At 40.4% G+C, this 15,578-nt stretch overlaps 1 protein-coding gene across 4 annotated transcripts in view; it reads right to left on the bottom strand.

The window, feature by feature from the left end:
- USP15 (ubiquitin specific peptidase 15) overlaps positions 1-15,578 on the bottom strand; it is a 105,428-nt gene that overhangs the window by 68,441 nt on the left and 21,409 nt on the right. For all 4 annotated transcript variants that reach the window (XM_006260490.3, XM_006260491.3, XM_014595902.2 and 1 more), the window contains 3 exons: positions 7,908-8,035; positions 5,488-5,618; positions 831-957 (listed from right to left, as the gene is read on the bottom strand). In XM_006260490.3, coding sequence (XP_006260552.1) covers positions 831-957; positions 5,488-5,618; positions 7,908-8,035 — 386 coding nt within the window. The remainder of the gene's footprint in view (positions 1-830; positions 958-5,487; positions 5,619-7,907; positions 8,036-15,578) is intronic.

Genomic DNA, 15,578 nt, shown 5'->3' with positions numbered 1-15,578 from the left:
CTTTCAGGGGAAGCTTGGATCAAGGACTCAAAAAGAAAAACATATGGTGCACTGATCCTGGATGTGCACTTCTCCTAAGTAGAAGAGGCACCAGAAATGCCAGTTATTAACTTCTGCTAAAGCTCGCTTACAGGGGTGGGTGTGTGCATATATCTATAGAGTCAAATTTAACTAAGGGAAAAATAAATAAATAAATAAATATATGAATATGCCCACACACTTTTCCCTCAGTTAGATCTTATGTAGCAGTCCCTGTATCCAAGAGGCAAAGACCTAAACAACCAAATAGTTAGACTACACTAATTCAGTATAGAAAGGAGCAGAACGCTTCAGAGGTCATACCGTTGTGGGCAGGAAAGAAGGACAAAAATGCCTTTGGGTACTCTGCCTTTCAGCTTTCAGAAGGGGTGAGAGGAAGAGAACAAGATAAAGGCACAACCAAAAAAAAATCCATGCTGACAACAACACAAAGAGCCATGCATCATTTTAAAGTGCAAGTGAAAACAGAAATACAATTAAAGGTTTTAGTAGCTTTGCAAAGTCAAAATACTAATAATTAAATAAGACTTAAAAAGTGACTGCTGTAAATAAGGAAAATGAAATTGAGAAGCTTTTTGGGCAACAGTAATAATCAGCATTTGAAAAGTGATTATGTTCTACTTTAGACTCAAAGAAGACTAAAAGTTTTTAAATTTTGCAAAAAGTGAAATTATATATTTACAGTCTGTTGCTTCATCCCTGGGGAAGTATCTTTCAGAAGTTAAGCTAAATTATTAAGTACCATTACATGCAGAAATTTACAGTTCTAAATTTAAAATAATTGTGCATACCTATTGTATCAGCTTTACTAAATCTTCGTGTTACAACATTGTTCATATTTCCATTTTCACAAAGTTTTAATTCCGTGAGATATACTTCTACTTTGCAGTGCTTTACAAACATGCCCTGTTCAACCACCTGGGAAAAAAGAAACAGATCAGTGTTACTTATGAATCTAAATATATATTAGTACACAACTGTTTAAGCTTCAGAGACCTCAAAAAGAGTCAACAAAATACATAAAAATAAATGCCAAGCCAGAAAAGATTCCTAACATAAATAATTTTTAGTAATTGAATTTTAAAATGACAGTTATATATCTCTTTGTTTGCTGTTACGGATGTTATTTGAATACTGATGCCAATACTATATAGTTATGATTCAATTAACATTAATATCACATGCATTACAAGGGCATACATATTTTAACAATAGGCACATTAATCTAGAAATTACAGTTTTAAAACCTTTAAGGATCAATTTTCTAGTTTTGCATATTATGACTATGACACAACAGTTAACAATCTTGTTTTGCACTACCAATAAACTTTGAACTACCACCACAGCACTATATTAACAAGCCTCAATAGCATGCAACAGACTTTTAAACTGTTATTAAACAAGAACTACCAACCAAACCTTTGCATTTATGCTCTGGATATATTCATTATCAGCTTTATCCATGCCCAAGTCTTTAAAAGAATACTGTTCCTAACAGATTTGCTTCGCAACATCTTCTACCAAACAGTAAAACAGTGAGGAAAAAGTGCACGTAAATGAAAGAAAAATCCAGAAAAAATATTCAGGGTCACCTCTTAAATCTATTTTCCTTGGATCCTCCAAAGTGTAATTGCAATACTTAGTCATGTAGACTGTTCTGAAAATAGCCTGATATGTGATACACCAGACAAGTATGGTAAAAAGGAGGCACCAAATAAGCGGCACGAGATAACTACTATACCAAGATAGCTTAAAAACATTCAGTACAGCAAAAAATACTCATTAATGAAGTATTCTGTCAATGCTTAATTGCTTGCTTTGTGTTGTAATGACTATCAACTAGTGTGACATTTAACTAAAAGGCATCTTAAGTTTAACAGTTTACTGACAACACTATACTAGTCCAGATCTTACACTGATTTACCGCATTTTTGAAAAGAAAAAAAAAAAAAGCAGAAAGCCTGCTACAGAATCACTTGGGTCACTGGATGATAAGGGTGTCACAGGATTAGAGGAAAGGTCCATTTGCAGATTTGAAATTGGCTTAAGGATAGAAAACAATATGTGGGTATAAATGGTCAGTTTTCAGAATGGTAAAACGTAAGTAGTGGAGTTGCCTGGGGATCTTTGCTGTTTAATATATTCAACATGACCTGGAAAGATAGATGATTGGGTGACCGGGGGCGGGGGGGCGCAGCACGGGAGGAGAGTCAACAATGAGGTAGCTTGGAGAAGATGCAAAATTATTCAAAGTAGTAAAGACTGTGAAGAACTTCAGGACCTTGCACAAAACTGAGCAAATGGGCAAAACTGCACTTATTGATACTGAATTTAATTTGCCAAGTGATGCAGATAGGATAACTCAAAATATACATACAGAATGATGGGTACTACATTAACTGCTACCACGCAGGAAAGATCTTGAAGACACTGAGCACAGTTCTCTAAAACATCCGCTCAGTGTTAAGCAGCAGGGAAAGCAGCAAATAAGGGTACTTGTATACATGCTTGTGCTGCAGTGCCAGGTGCTTTTAAAAGTGCCTGACCTGTGGCACATGGCACATAAATAGAGAAATGAGTGTCAGTGCTGAGAAACTGGTAGCAATGCTCTTCTGAACTAACACACTAAATGTGTTTTAGTTTGAAAGTGCACCAACACCATTTTCTGCACACTGACACACATTTCACCACTTATACAACTGCACACAAAGCAATGCAGCAGGTGTCAGCTTGTGTATGGAGCAGACTTGATTAATCTAGTCTGCTCTGACCTGCCAGACCTCCAGCGTGTTATGGGACAAAAAGTTAAGTGTATAAATGCCCTAAAATGTTAGGAATGATCAAGAATGAAATTATATAACCCCCTCCCCGAAAATATCACTCTCCTCCCCTATAAGTCTATTGTGCATCTATACCTTGAATATTGTGTGCCTACACCTGCCCTACACCTTGGTCCCCAGAACTCAAGGTTACAGAGCTAGAAAAGATGCAAAGGGCAACACGGATGATTAAGGGCATGGATCGGCTTTCATATGAGAAGAGACTAAATAAGCTAGTACTTTTCACCTTAGAAGACAGACACTTGAGGGGGGTCATGAGAAGTTTACAAAATATTAGATGATACAGAGAAAGTAAAAAGGGATTTATTATTTGCTGTCTCAATACTAGAACTAGGGGGATATAACATGAAACTATTTGGTAGTAGGTTAAAACTAACAGAAAGAAGTTATTTTTCATACAGTGAGTAATTAACTCAAGGAACTCACTGCCACAAGAAGTTGTAGAGGCTGGTAGCTTAACCCAGTTCTGGACTGGACCAGTTCTTGGAGGAAAGCTCCATCAGTATGTATTGAATATGGTAGAGAGGGGTGCAGCCTCTGAAAAATCACAACTTCTTATACCTCTGAAAACTGGAAGCTGCAATGGGAGAACAACAGGGAGTGAAAGAGTCTGGATATCACTGCTCATCTCCCCCCCCCTCCCCCACCCGAGCATCCATTCTCTGCCACTGTGAGACAGGACACTAGGCATGATGGTCTGACCCAGTAAATTCCAATTTTTATTTCTAATCGTTTTGGTGTAGTGTAATGTAGTGCAATTTATTTTCAGGTGAAGGCAGTATTAAGCAAAGGACACGTGACAACACATCAGTGCTCTGACTACATATTAATATCTATAAAGCACCCCAGAATTAAGAACTTCACCCATGCTGGGTCAATGTAAATTTGTGCCTACATTTCCAAATATGACAACAGCAAAGAATGCTATTATGGAGAAGGGATAAAGGAAAAGTACACAGTGGAAAGGGGTATTACTCTAATCTGACAGGGCTAAAGATGAGCATCTATCCACTACCCTGACAAAGACTAACGATATATGAGAATAATCAATGAACAATGAGGAAGAAAAAGGAAAGAAATAAGCAAGAGGAAAAAATATTTATCTTCAGCAACTGTAATCCAAAGATAGGTCTCAAAAGATGAATACCAACAGATAGATGTACCTGAGAGAATCTGGCAAAAATTCCCTTTAAGCAATTCTTAGCTAATGGAGTCTAAAGGGTATATACTTAGATGCCTACTATTGTTAATATTTAACTGGTGAAGTCCTTCCACCATTTTTTCACCAAAAATTCCACCATAACAACTAGTAAACAAAGATGAAATGTTAACGGCAGCTTTATTTAGTGGACAGGAAGGAAAGTAACCATTTAAATGCTAAAATGTATGGCTACAGCAAACACCACTTAAGACAAATATGTTTTTCTTTAAGAAAAAATAAAGTTTTGTTGGGACTCCTACTTTTAGAAACTAAAAAATTCCTGGGGTGCTTATTTAAAAAGGAAAGTGACACCATAAAAGGTAGCATGTAGCAATAAGGAACTGCTTCAATTAAGCATTATTTTCATTTTCTTAACTCTGGCTCCTGGCAAAAGTGAATTTTCAAAGAGTCTGCCAACTTCTGCAACTTCTCTGGCATCTGCTCATGAAAGACAGATGATTACCAAAATAAGAGGCAGTTAAAGACTGGTAAACTCTGTGTCAGAGTCAGTCATTGGTGCTGTACTAACAATTTTACCAGATCTAAGCTCTTCCTGCTGCAGATTTCATCACCAGATTCTCAGAAACAGAACTGGAATGACAGCACAGTGGCCTAAAAACTATTTTTCAATCAATTTAGAAACAGCTAACGTAACAAAACTGTTATATCATCTCTAACTAGTCTGGATGAGGATGTGTTGAAATTGCTGTCCTGAAAATACAAGTGACATCTCCAGATTTAAAAGGAACACTTTTCTATAAAAAGGGGAAGGGCCATATCATCCCAGAAAGAGACTTGTCTTTCACACTCCCTACTAGAGAAAACCTTTGCCTTCCACATGGCATTAAAATCCAGTAGAACATCACTACTCAAGGAGTTGTAAAAGTGAGTATACCCAAGGCAGCCTGTGCTTAAGACATGAGCTCTAAGTAGTCCTCAAGTCCGTTATAATCTCACAGGATATGTGCAGCTACTGACCCATGCATCTAAGCCTTTTGTTGGATGGAAGGCTCCATTATTAGCGTTAGCATGCTACTTATCTGCCAGAAGATTGACACACCATCATAACAATTTATTTACAGAAGAGTTTGTCTGTTAAACATATGAGAAACAACTAAGTGTTAAATTGGTGCCAACTTCATTAGAGCAAAAGAAACTTTCCTTTGATAAAATAAATACAACTATTAGGGATTGAACAGAATCCCTAAAATAAGAATAAGTATGCCCCCCAAATAATTATATTAACTAAAAAAAAAAATTGATGCATTCATCCTGAGCCACACACAATGAGATCCTAATCAGCAGTACTCTAATTGACTTCAACACAACTGCTGTATATACTATGCATCATTTGTAGTCCTAAATTTAGAAATATCCTAGTTTTAGCAGTTAACTTGCTTACCATACCTTGCGTGCTATTGGCTCCTGACCTTCCATCAATGTGTACCAGCTAACTAGTTTATTCCAGCCTTCAGTTGGCAAAAGGATGTAGTCCAGCTCATCAATGAGATGCTCCTTAAGAGACTGAGAGTCACCATCTGTGAAAAAAATTTCATTTTGTGAAAAATTGTGGTGACCATAATCATAACTATTAATCAAAAATATTTTAATAATGCTGAAAATACTAAACATGTAGTCATTTACTGCTGCTAAGACAAACACATTATTATTGCTTGAAAATTCAATAGCCAAACGTTATGACTAATTTAAATATTTAAAAACTACTTTAGCAATGAATTATCCAATACAAGTGTGACTGGATTACTATAGTTAATTTCTTCTATCCATTCAAGCAAAAATTGAATTTAATTAAACCGCCTAGGCTTCCTGGGCATGTAGTCCACAGTGATCAAAGTGGTATCCATGCTATATAGCACTACAATAGAAGAAGTCTAATGTTTCTGCTGTAAAAATCTCTCTCATTGGACCACAATACATGATGGAATATTCAGAAAAAAGCAGCATGCATGACAAAATGATCCCAATAATATCCCTTCGTCCGTCCGGCTGAGGAAGTGTCTGCACTTGGTCTGACCAACTGCAGACACTCCCCTCAGCCAGACGAAGGGTATTTGTACCTGAAAGTTTACAAAGAAGAATTTTTCCAACTATTTAGTTGGTCTAATAAAATATCGGATTTACCCAAAGAACCTTGTCTGTCTATGTCCTTAGACCAACACTGCTACAACCTATACCCCTGAACCAATTATATTTATTTTTTCATTTATGAAAAAATAATGTGCTTTCATTTATTTTTTGAATTTTTAATGCAAACTTTCCTAAAATATCACAGATAATACTCAGCATAACATGGTAGTGCTAGTCAGTGTTTTCTGTGTCCTGAGTCTGATCCACTGTGTGTTTAGATGCATAACAATCTGCACTGAATACCTGTCTTGTTCTCTCAGCATAACTTATGTTCAATTTTCCCACTGCCTGGTTTAATCCTTTATACATCAACAAGATGCTGATGTCATGCAACTGTTGGACCCCTGCAAGATTTGAACTGAGGTGGGTCTCATACGTATAAGACAAACTTCTTCTACAGGAATTATGTTAACCACTGGACAGCACATAACTCCTCTGGATCAGATCACAGAAGACCATAGTTAAATTGTAGAGATTCATGCTTTCAGTTCTGGCAACATTGTCCGTGTGTGTGTGTGAACATGGCTGTTTGGTACCCTGGGGACAACTAGTGGTGGCGCACTGTGTGCTACTGCTAGTTGTCCCCATGGAACACCCATGCCATAGGCGCTCTGACTCGCAGCAAGTTGGACCGAGCATGCTGGCCCCATGAGCCTTACCTGGGATCCTAGGGGCCTTCCAGAGCTGCAACAGTAGCAATCCTGCTGCATGGAGCCTGGCCAGCAGCCAGAGCATGGCTCCAGCCAGCACAGCTCCGATTTTTAGCAGTGATTACTGCCCCCAGATGCGCTGCTCTGCTTTTTTTTCCTGCAGATTTTTTTTGACCCCCTAGATATCTATTTTCAGTGTACAACCTACCTTCATTGTATGATTGTGAGTTGCAAAAACTACAACCAACTCAAATTTGATTAATTTCCCTCTTGTGTTCCTCCCTTCGGAGCTGCTTTTAAATAAGTTTTTGTTTCCGTATGAAGAATAAGGCCTAGTTCTCCCCACAAAGACAAAAAGAGACTAAACACATACTATAAATATTAAGACCTTTTAAATTCTCTTTATCTTTTATTTTTCTTATACTTCTATAATTATACTAACTAAATGACAGTGACTTTTGTAAAAGATACTGATGTATCCAACAGCAAATTTTATATTAAAATACTGAGTTAAATTGACATTTTAAAATCAGAAGCCCTTAAATAAACTCTACTTATATCCTACAGTAGAAATTTTATCCATTACCATTTCAGTTTAAGTTGATTAAGTTAAAACAGTACAACTTGTATGTACACATGACTAGTTGTTTGTGAACATTCACACTCTTCATCAGATTTCATGGTGCTCACCAACCTGACTCAAAGTTATCATTAAGTTAGTCAGAAAGAAAATAAAAATTTTGTATATAACATAATTGTATTAACATAAAAAAGTGCCCCTACAAATAAAATATAAACTGCAACCATTCATTATTTACACCATAGGGCTCCCTTACCTCAGTCTGAAAGCAGAAAAGGCTTACTTTAACAAAATGCCAATAAAGATTAGCAGAGGGGGAGGAGGGAGGACAATCTTTCTCAAAACATTTATGCAAAAATCTTTAAAAGGGGGATAAAATATTTAACAGATTAAAATTTTATCAATAAGAAATTCATATTAAAACTATAAGTCTGCTATCCCTAAATTACCTTTGAGGAGTCCAGAATTATCAATAGGGCCAGGGTACACATTCTGATCTCCCATCTGGTATTTATCCCAGCTGTCAAACCCAACATATTTTTTCCACTGTTTGAACCAACGACTATCCACTAGATACCTTAGAAAAGAAGCAGAAAAAAAATTATTAAATTAGCAGCAAAATAAGAAGTAAAAGTTCCAGTATTTGTTACTGTAGTCAAGGTAAGATGGTTTTGTATGGTAAAATACTCTGATTTAAGAGTCCTAGGTAACCTGACATTTACAATTTTTTTAAAGTACATCAGGTACCTCAAATTTCCTTGCAAACAAGGTGTCAAATCCTCTAATCTCTCTCAATTCTAGTCATACAGGCAGAAGAAGCTCTGCCAGGGAAGGCATCAGCTCCTCTCAGGCTCACTGTTCCCCAACTGCATTGGCCCCTGCCAGCCCACACCCAGTGGCCACCAGTGTACCTGTGCACGGCCCCAGCCGCCCACCCATGGGGCCTGAGCCGGGGCTCTGGCATGGGGTAAGCAGTGGGACCACACACCTGCCCACGCCCCGCTTAGCCTAGTGGGGGCTCCCTCCAGGGCACCCGGCACTGGGATGAGGTACACACCCCATGTGTGAATGTATGACTGGAGCGGAACAGGGCACAGGCTATAGCCCAGGGACGGGGGAGCTCTGTGGGCTTGGCTTGCACTAGCTCAGGCCCTGCACTCCTGCCGGCCCTGGCCTTGAGCCCCGTGCTCCTGCTGACCCAGGCCCTCCACTCATGCTCCCCACCTGCCTCTTCTTGCTGCTGCCACCACGCCTCCCCACCTGCTGGCTGCCCCAGCACCACATGCTGGAGCAGACCCCGCACTCCTGGGCCCCGCCGGCCTGGGCTCCAAGCCCACACTGCCCAACCCCCCATCCTCCCCTTCTTGCTGCTACTCCTCCACTCCCGCTCCAGCACCATGTGCCAGAGCGGACCCCAGGCTCCTACCACCCCTCCCTGGGCTCTCACCGGCTGTCACTTAGCGCTTCCTTCACCACTGCCACCACTTCCTCCCCTGCCCGCGCTGAGCATTATAACAAATGTGCTCAGCACTGAGTAAAACTAGGTAGGTATTTTAAATGAGCACTATAAGGAAACCATGGTTGCCTGTACTATACATTCCAAGTAAAATCTTCAGATGCAAATGTCATTTGGAAGTTGAAAGTGTCTCTTCATTGTAACTGCAAAAGACTTTTGTAACGAGTTGCAACAAAGTAGCCTTGTGAAATAGATACTTCTGTACCTGAGCTCATAAATGTGATTTGCCATTCTTACAATCAAGAATTTTACTTTTTTAAAACTGTTTGCATTATTTATACACAGCGCACAGAATTTTGCAAGGCTGCCAATATAGCATTAGAGAAGTTAAAAAAAGTTGCATTTCTTTATTCATCCCAAGCCATAAACAACTTTCACTTTGCTCTCTCAAGTCACTAGTTGAGTGATCAGTTTTCTTTGGACAGAAGGGACAGCCAGGCTTTTTTTCCATCAAATGATCTGTTTTTGAAAAGGTAAATTGCTAATCATCTCAATTTGTGATAAAAAAATAATTTTGTTGTTCTACAATTAAAATTACAGCACATTTTAAACTTGCAGCCTCCCATGCACCAGGTCTAGCATGCAAGGCCATGCTGGGCCTACAGGGCTCCCCTTGGATCCAAAAATTCAACTGAGCAGCAGCAATTAATACCACCACTGTTCCCCCACTGACAAATGTTCAGATATGGAGAGCCCTGTCTTTGCCCAGTTAGGCCCCTCTTGGTCTGCTATCTGGTACCATGTAAACCAGCACAGCCTATTCCATGGCAGGCTTTAAACAACTAAACCAACATTCCCAGTTGGGTTAGCTTGGGTGAGGAGGGTGTATGGACACCCAGCGGGACAAAACAAGACCTGTCAAAGGGCGGATGAGTTTGCTGCAAGCCAGTGCCCATCCATACCTGGAGAGGAGATGGGTGCTGCCACGTCACTCTGCCTGCCCAAAGTATCACCAATGATGTAAAGCAACTCAGTGAACCTACGAGGGTTGTTATAGCATCTAAAGGGCTCCAACAGTCACAGTGGCCTCAGGGCTGATTTGACCTGGGAAGCTCTGCAGGCTGGATAAGGCTCTGCAGGCTGCATCTGGCCTGTGGGCTGGAGATTGAGCATGTCTGATCTAGCACTTATCCAAAACCTTAACCCTCCAGGCACTAAAAAAAGCAAGAATACCACCGATTCTGGCTTAGAGGATGAAATATAATAATCAGTTCTGACACTACAGTTCAACTCTGATGCCATACACTGTACAATTAATCTAACTGTACACAAATACAATAAACACTGGTTAATTCGCCACTCCAAGGGAATGCAAATAATAGTCAATTATCCATCAGTGATCAAATGTGAAGAGTTAAGAGCAGGAAAGGAAAGAGCAGGCAGGCAGTCCCTGAGGGGGAATCTATCAAACTAAAACCATGGCGACAAATTATCCCATAGGTGAATTAACTGACATTTACTGCATAATAAAAGCTCACATGAAAGAGATACAGGTGACAAGACAAGTCTTGAAGCCTCACAGTCCTACTTTCAGGCTAAAATGTAGCCTTTCAGTCTAGTCATAAGTCTAGCCAGTACCTCAAATTATTTTAATTGTTTTTTTTCTCCTGTTACCATATTCTACAATAAAGGGACCAAAATTGACCATCCCCAGCCCCTCCCCCACTGTCTGCCCAGAGGTGTGTGTGCAGGCTGGGACTCCGAAGCCTGGTGCAGCTGTTTGCAGCCCCCTGGCTGTCGGTCACAACTGACCTGAGCTCTGGGCAGCTACAGCAGGGGTCCCGTGCCCCAGCACCGGCTCCATGGTAGTGGCAGCTGTATGCGCCTTGGGCTGATGGCAGGGGAGGGGCAAGGGTTATACTGGGGCTCTGGACACTGGTGCAACTGTTTGCAGACTCCTGGGTGCCTGCCAAAGCCAGCTGCTTCCTGCCATGGAGCCCTGGCTGCCTGAAGCAAGGCCTCCTGGCCTCCTGCTGCAAGCAGCCCGGGCTCTGTGGCTAGTGACAGCTGCCCAGGCCAGCTCTGGTGTTCCAAGAAAAATGGCCTCATGTGCCATGCTGTGGCATGCATGCCAGGGGCTGTCGACCCTTGCTTTAAACAGTCATGCCACTATTACTGCGGAAGTCTTCACTCCAGTTACTGCTTCATCACTTACATCTACATGAATCTTCTCCTCAAATGCTTATTAAACTCCAAATTTCTTTCCCTCAGCAACTCCTCATTGATTATATTAAATTCTGCAAATTATTAAGAGGAAAACACCACTGAAATAAAGTATTTTTAACTAACCATAACTTTCCTCAACTGTTCTTTTTGGGCTAAAAAACTGTGTAAAGTATCAAGATTTTTTTAAATTAAAAGGGAGAAAGAGGATGTTTAAGGGAAAACAAATCAGCTCTTTTTAAAACCTTAATAAATGTAAAAAAGGATGTTGCTGCAATAACCAACTAATTTTTACACTTGGGGCACAACAGATCCAAATCAAATGAGATCTTATATAAGGGTGAGACAGCATAATTAATGCCCTAGTCTAAAATTCTGGAACGTACATAACATGATCGTGCTTATACTCTGTAGGGGAAACTAAATTATGTTACCATGGCTTTAAAAGAAGTCTTCTACAATATTGATATTTTCAGAATTGTAACAGGATTCCCTTAACGCAATTAGAGGGGACCAAATAATTCTATGAAATAAAACCAACCCACACAAAGTTATGTTAACTAAGCTATAGTAGAGATAATGCAAGTGAGAGGCCAACTCAGTCCGCAGCCTGGCTGGATGGACAGCAAACGGCGGGAAGAACGCTCATGCAGGATACGTGCTTTGTAAAAGCAGACACTCCTAAGCCAACATACAATATGTGTTCACTTTTAAGTCTATAGATTTCAGGCTTCAAGTAACATTTCTTTAAAGAAATTCATTGGGAAGACCAATTCTAGACAGAGTGGATTTGATTTAAATCAATTTGATTTAAACCACTAGTCAGGAAGTCTTGATTGCCATTGTTTTCTTCAAAAAGTGCATTCTTGTTGTTTGATATCCTTTATTCATTTAACTTCTTTAAATTTTGCACTTTTAGAGAAAAATAAGGGCTTGACTGTGCGTACACAAACTTGCAGAGACATGAAGACTGATGGGTAGGTAATCAGGTCTGTTATCTCTCACCTCTATATACTGCTGTTAACAAGGATGTTATCTCTGGAAACAACAAACTCTCCCTTTGCCTGAAGAAGGGTGTTTGTGTGAGCTTGCAAAGAACAGTTTTTCCAACTGTTTAGTTAGTCTAATAAAAGATATCACGTCTAGCCAAAGAACCTTGCCTGCCGATGATCTCTGGAGACACAAATCCACAGTTTGAGAACTGAGACTAAGCAGCACAGAGATGCTTAATGGGATCTTCTAGACTGAGCATGGAGTCCCATTGGGTAGTGTGGTTTTCTTTAATCTTTACTATTCTATAGAGGAGCCTCTGGGAACCCCATAAGATTGGGCCCCAAATACAGGTCAGCTGCATCTTACTAAGGGCTAAGGTGCTGAAGTCAGCACGTAAGGCGAAAACTGGTGACTATATGTGAGGTGGGAGGGGGCGGGGCTTAAGTGTGCACGCGGCGCCATGCTTAGAGCTGTGTGGCCGGCGCCAGCAACGTAGCGTGGTGTGGTGGTGGGGATGGCTGCGTGCCGCCTGGCCACCATCACGCTGCCGCTGCTGCTTGGCGGCCGGCCACACAGCTCCGGGCACAGCTCCATGGCAACAGCGGGATGTTTTGGAAGCAGTGGCCGTCACCGCCATAATGGGCCTTCAGGTAAGCGACAGCACCATGTGCAAACTCAAGCCCCGCCCCCCCTCCCACCCCGTGTATAGTTGAATTTGCGCAAGTTAAATGCGCGTATGATGCAACTGACCTGTAGCATATGATTTAGGGGTGCAACGATAGAGGTTTTTGGGGCAAACCAAATCAAAACAAATCTTTTTAATTTTTAAAAAATCATCAATTTTTATCCACCCTGATTCTAGGGCAGACCAGTGCCACTATTCTAGTGCAAACTAGCCTGTCATAAGAGCAACCATTTCCCTGTTTTTAAAATATCTACAAGTGTTCTTAAAACTTCAGAACAAAATTCCCCATTGATCTTCAACATATTTCTGTTTTACATCATCAAAAATTCAGGTTAAGTTTTTAAAATTAATGGGTCAGCACCATCTCAGCATTTTCTTCCACATAAATAGAAAAAAAACCCCTCATTTACTTTATTACATAGAGTCCCTTATCAAAGAAAGAATGTTTCAGCAGTAAATCCAAGAACTCAGATAAAAGTGTCTAAAGCCAATCCTATGCTGAAAGTTTGCTGGTATAGCTATTATGGCAAATAAATGTTTAGCAAGCAAAATAAATTACACCAGCAAAAGCACTTTTAATGTTGGCATAACTGCCCCTACATTAGGGCTTTTGCCAATATAAAGACTTTGCCAAAAATCTTGTCAGACCTCTAAGCAACACTACTAGGTCAGAAAAAGTTTCTAACATAGACCCAGTCTAAGATACCAAACAAAGAGATACTTACTTTTAAAATCCTGAACATGTGAGGAGAGTTCATAAACTATTGATTTTTTAATCCCTTTGTATCATGACCATCAGAAATATACTGTACCAAGAAGCAATATAGGCATTGTAACTGTCTTTACAGCTAGCAGAAAAAGATTAGAGCCAATCTTAAACGCAAACAGATACTATTTTCAACATAATGTGGAAACGAGTCCAATAAATTACACTCAAAAAGCATAGCAGTAGAAAGAAGGGTTTTCTTACTTCTAAAATTAATAGCCATGTGAAATCTCTCTCTGCTTTCCTAGAAGATAATTCCAGAGAGATTACGGGCCCAAGAACAGATCTCAGAACTGCTCTGAAGAACTTTTTAAACAGTCTGATTTGCATGAAGCAATGTTTTACGTATAGGTGTACTTATTAGCAAAAAGTGAACCATTTGCATTCATGAAGGTCTTATTTTCCTCCTGAATAAAAGGCCAAATTCCTGTTGACTTCAATAAGAAGACTGATCATCCCTTTACTGCAATTGCTCTGCAAAGATGGAAGGTTTCAAACATCTGCAAATATATGGTAATGTTACAAGCATCAGATCGGATTTTTTCTTGTTTAAGGTAATTCCTAAGGTTGATTATAGTACCAATGTTGAAAGATAAATGACCATTGAGAAGGAACACTAACGCAGAAAACCATACACCACAGCTACCTCATTCCAAAATATAGCCTATTTCAGGACTGATTTTTTTTTTTTTAAATGGGAAATTTTCAACACTAATTTTAAAATATACATGGTATTTTCAACTCTGTCAACAAGAAAAATATTTAGTACAAAAGGAAACAACGAGAGCAATGTTTCATAACTGGAAAATACTTTTCCATTTTGAACCATGCATATATACCTAAACTTGGGGGGGGGGGGGGGGGGAAGAAAAATAATGCGTATTCAACTACTAGAACACGCTGTTTTCAGACACGGCACAGTTTTAATTCAAAGTGTATGCTTTCTGTATTTTTCAAAACCAAGTTCTAATTATTACCAAATAGCAGAAACGATTTTTCCTTTTTTTAAAAGCATCTAAGTCTTTTGTCCTGAGAAAAATTCTCCCAGGTTAGTTGCGAAACAAATTAACGTGATTCCCTATGCTGTGGCTTTTTCATTTAGTGAACAGATCTTTTCAGGCTTATTTATGCAGTTATCAGTTATAAAGATTGTTTCTTATGTTTTCATATTATGACTAACGCAACAAAGTTTCAAGAGTTAAAACTCATAAAATTCTTAACCAGAAGCTCCCACCATACACAAGCTGGTAAATTTTTTACACAGTTGCATCGCAACTTTCTGCTTTATCTTTATGAAGATTCATGTCTTTAAAAGGAAAAAAAGGTACATCTAATGGCAAAAATAAAACATGACACCGTGCTCTGAAAAACTGATGCAAGGACTAAGATACCAGATTACCTTTAAAACTACATATTGGCCCAATGGAGCCGATAATTTGCCTGATAAATGCCTGTGCGTGTGGGTGCGCAGCCACAGCGCAGCACTCAGGCAGTGAGGAGCAGAGCCAGCAGTGTGGAAAGCTGCCTCCAGGTGCCAAATCTTGGGAGTCATCACCAGTGTGGTGGAAAGGGAGGAGAGGGCAGCAGGGCAGAGCCACGGCTTGCAGGAGGAGGCAGCTCCTGCTGCTGCTTGCACCCCAGGAGGGCATGAAGGGGAGAGGGGTATGCTCCCCAGATCTGTGCGGGGTAGGGCAGGCTGCAGCCAGGGCTGCACAGGGCTCTTTTTGGCTGGGGCTGGGCTCAGAGTGGGTGCCAGTGGCGCTGGGTAGATGCTGCATCCACCCCAAATTTTGCTGCCGCTCCACTTCCAATGCCACCACTGCCGCCAGCTACCTGCTGCAGCCCCAACTCAATACCCACCTCCACCCATGCACCGGGAAGAGCTGGAGCTGCACCAGGCAGCTGGCGGTAGTGGCACTGGGACTGGAGCAGCAGCAAAATTTGGGCGCTGCTGGCGCCTGCTCCGAGCCAAGCTCCCACCGAGAAAAGCCCTGCAC

The sequence above is a fragment of the Alligator mississippiensis genome, chromosome 4 (genome assembly GCF_030867095.1).
Source record: "Alligator mississippiensis isolate rAllMis1 chromosome 4, rAllMis1, whole genome shotgun sequence".
Lineage (NCBI taxonomy): Eukaryota > Metazoa > Chordata > Crocodylia > Alligatoridae > Alligator > Alligator mississippiensis.
This window is presented reverse-complemented; position numbering and strand designations above follow the sequence as displayed.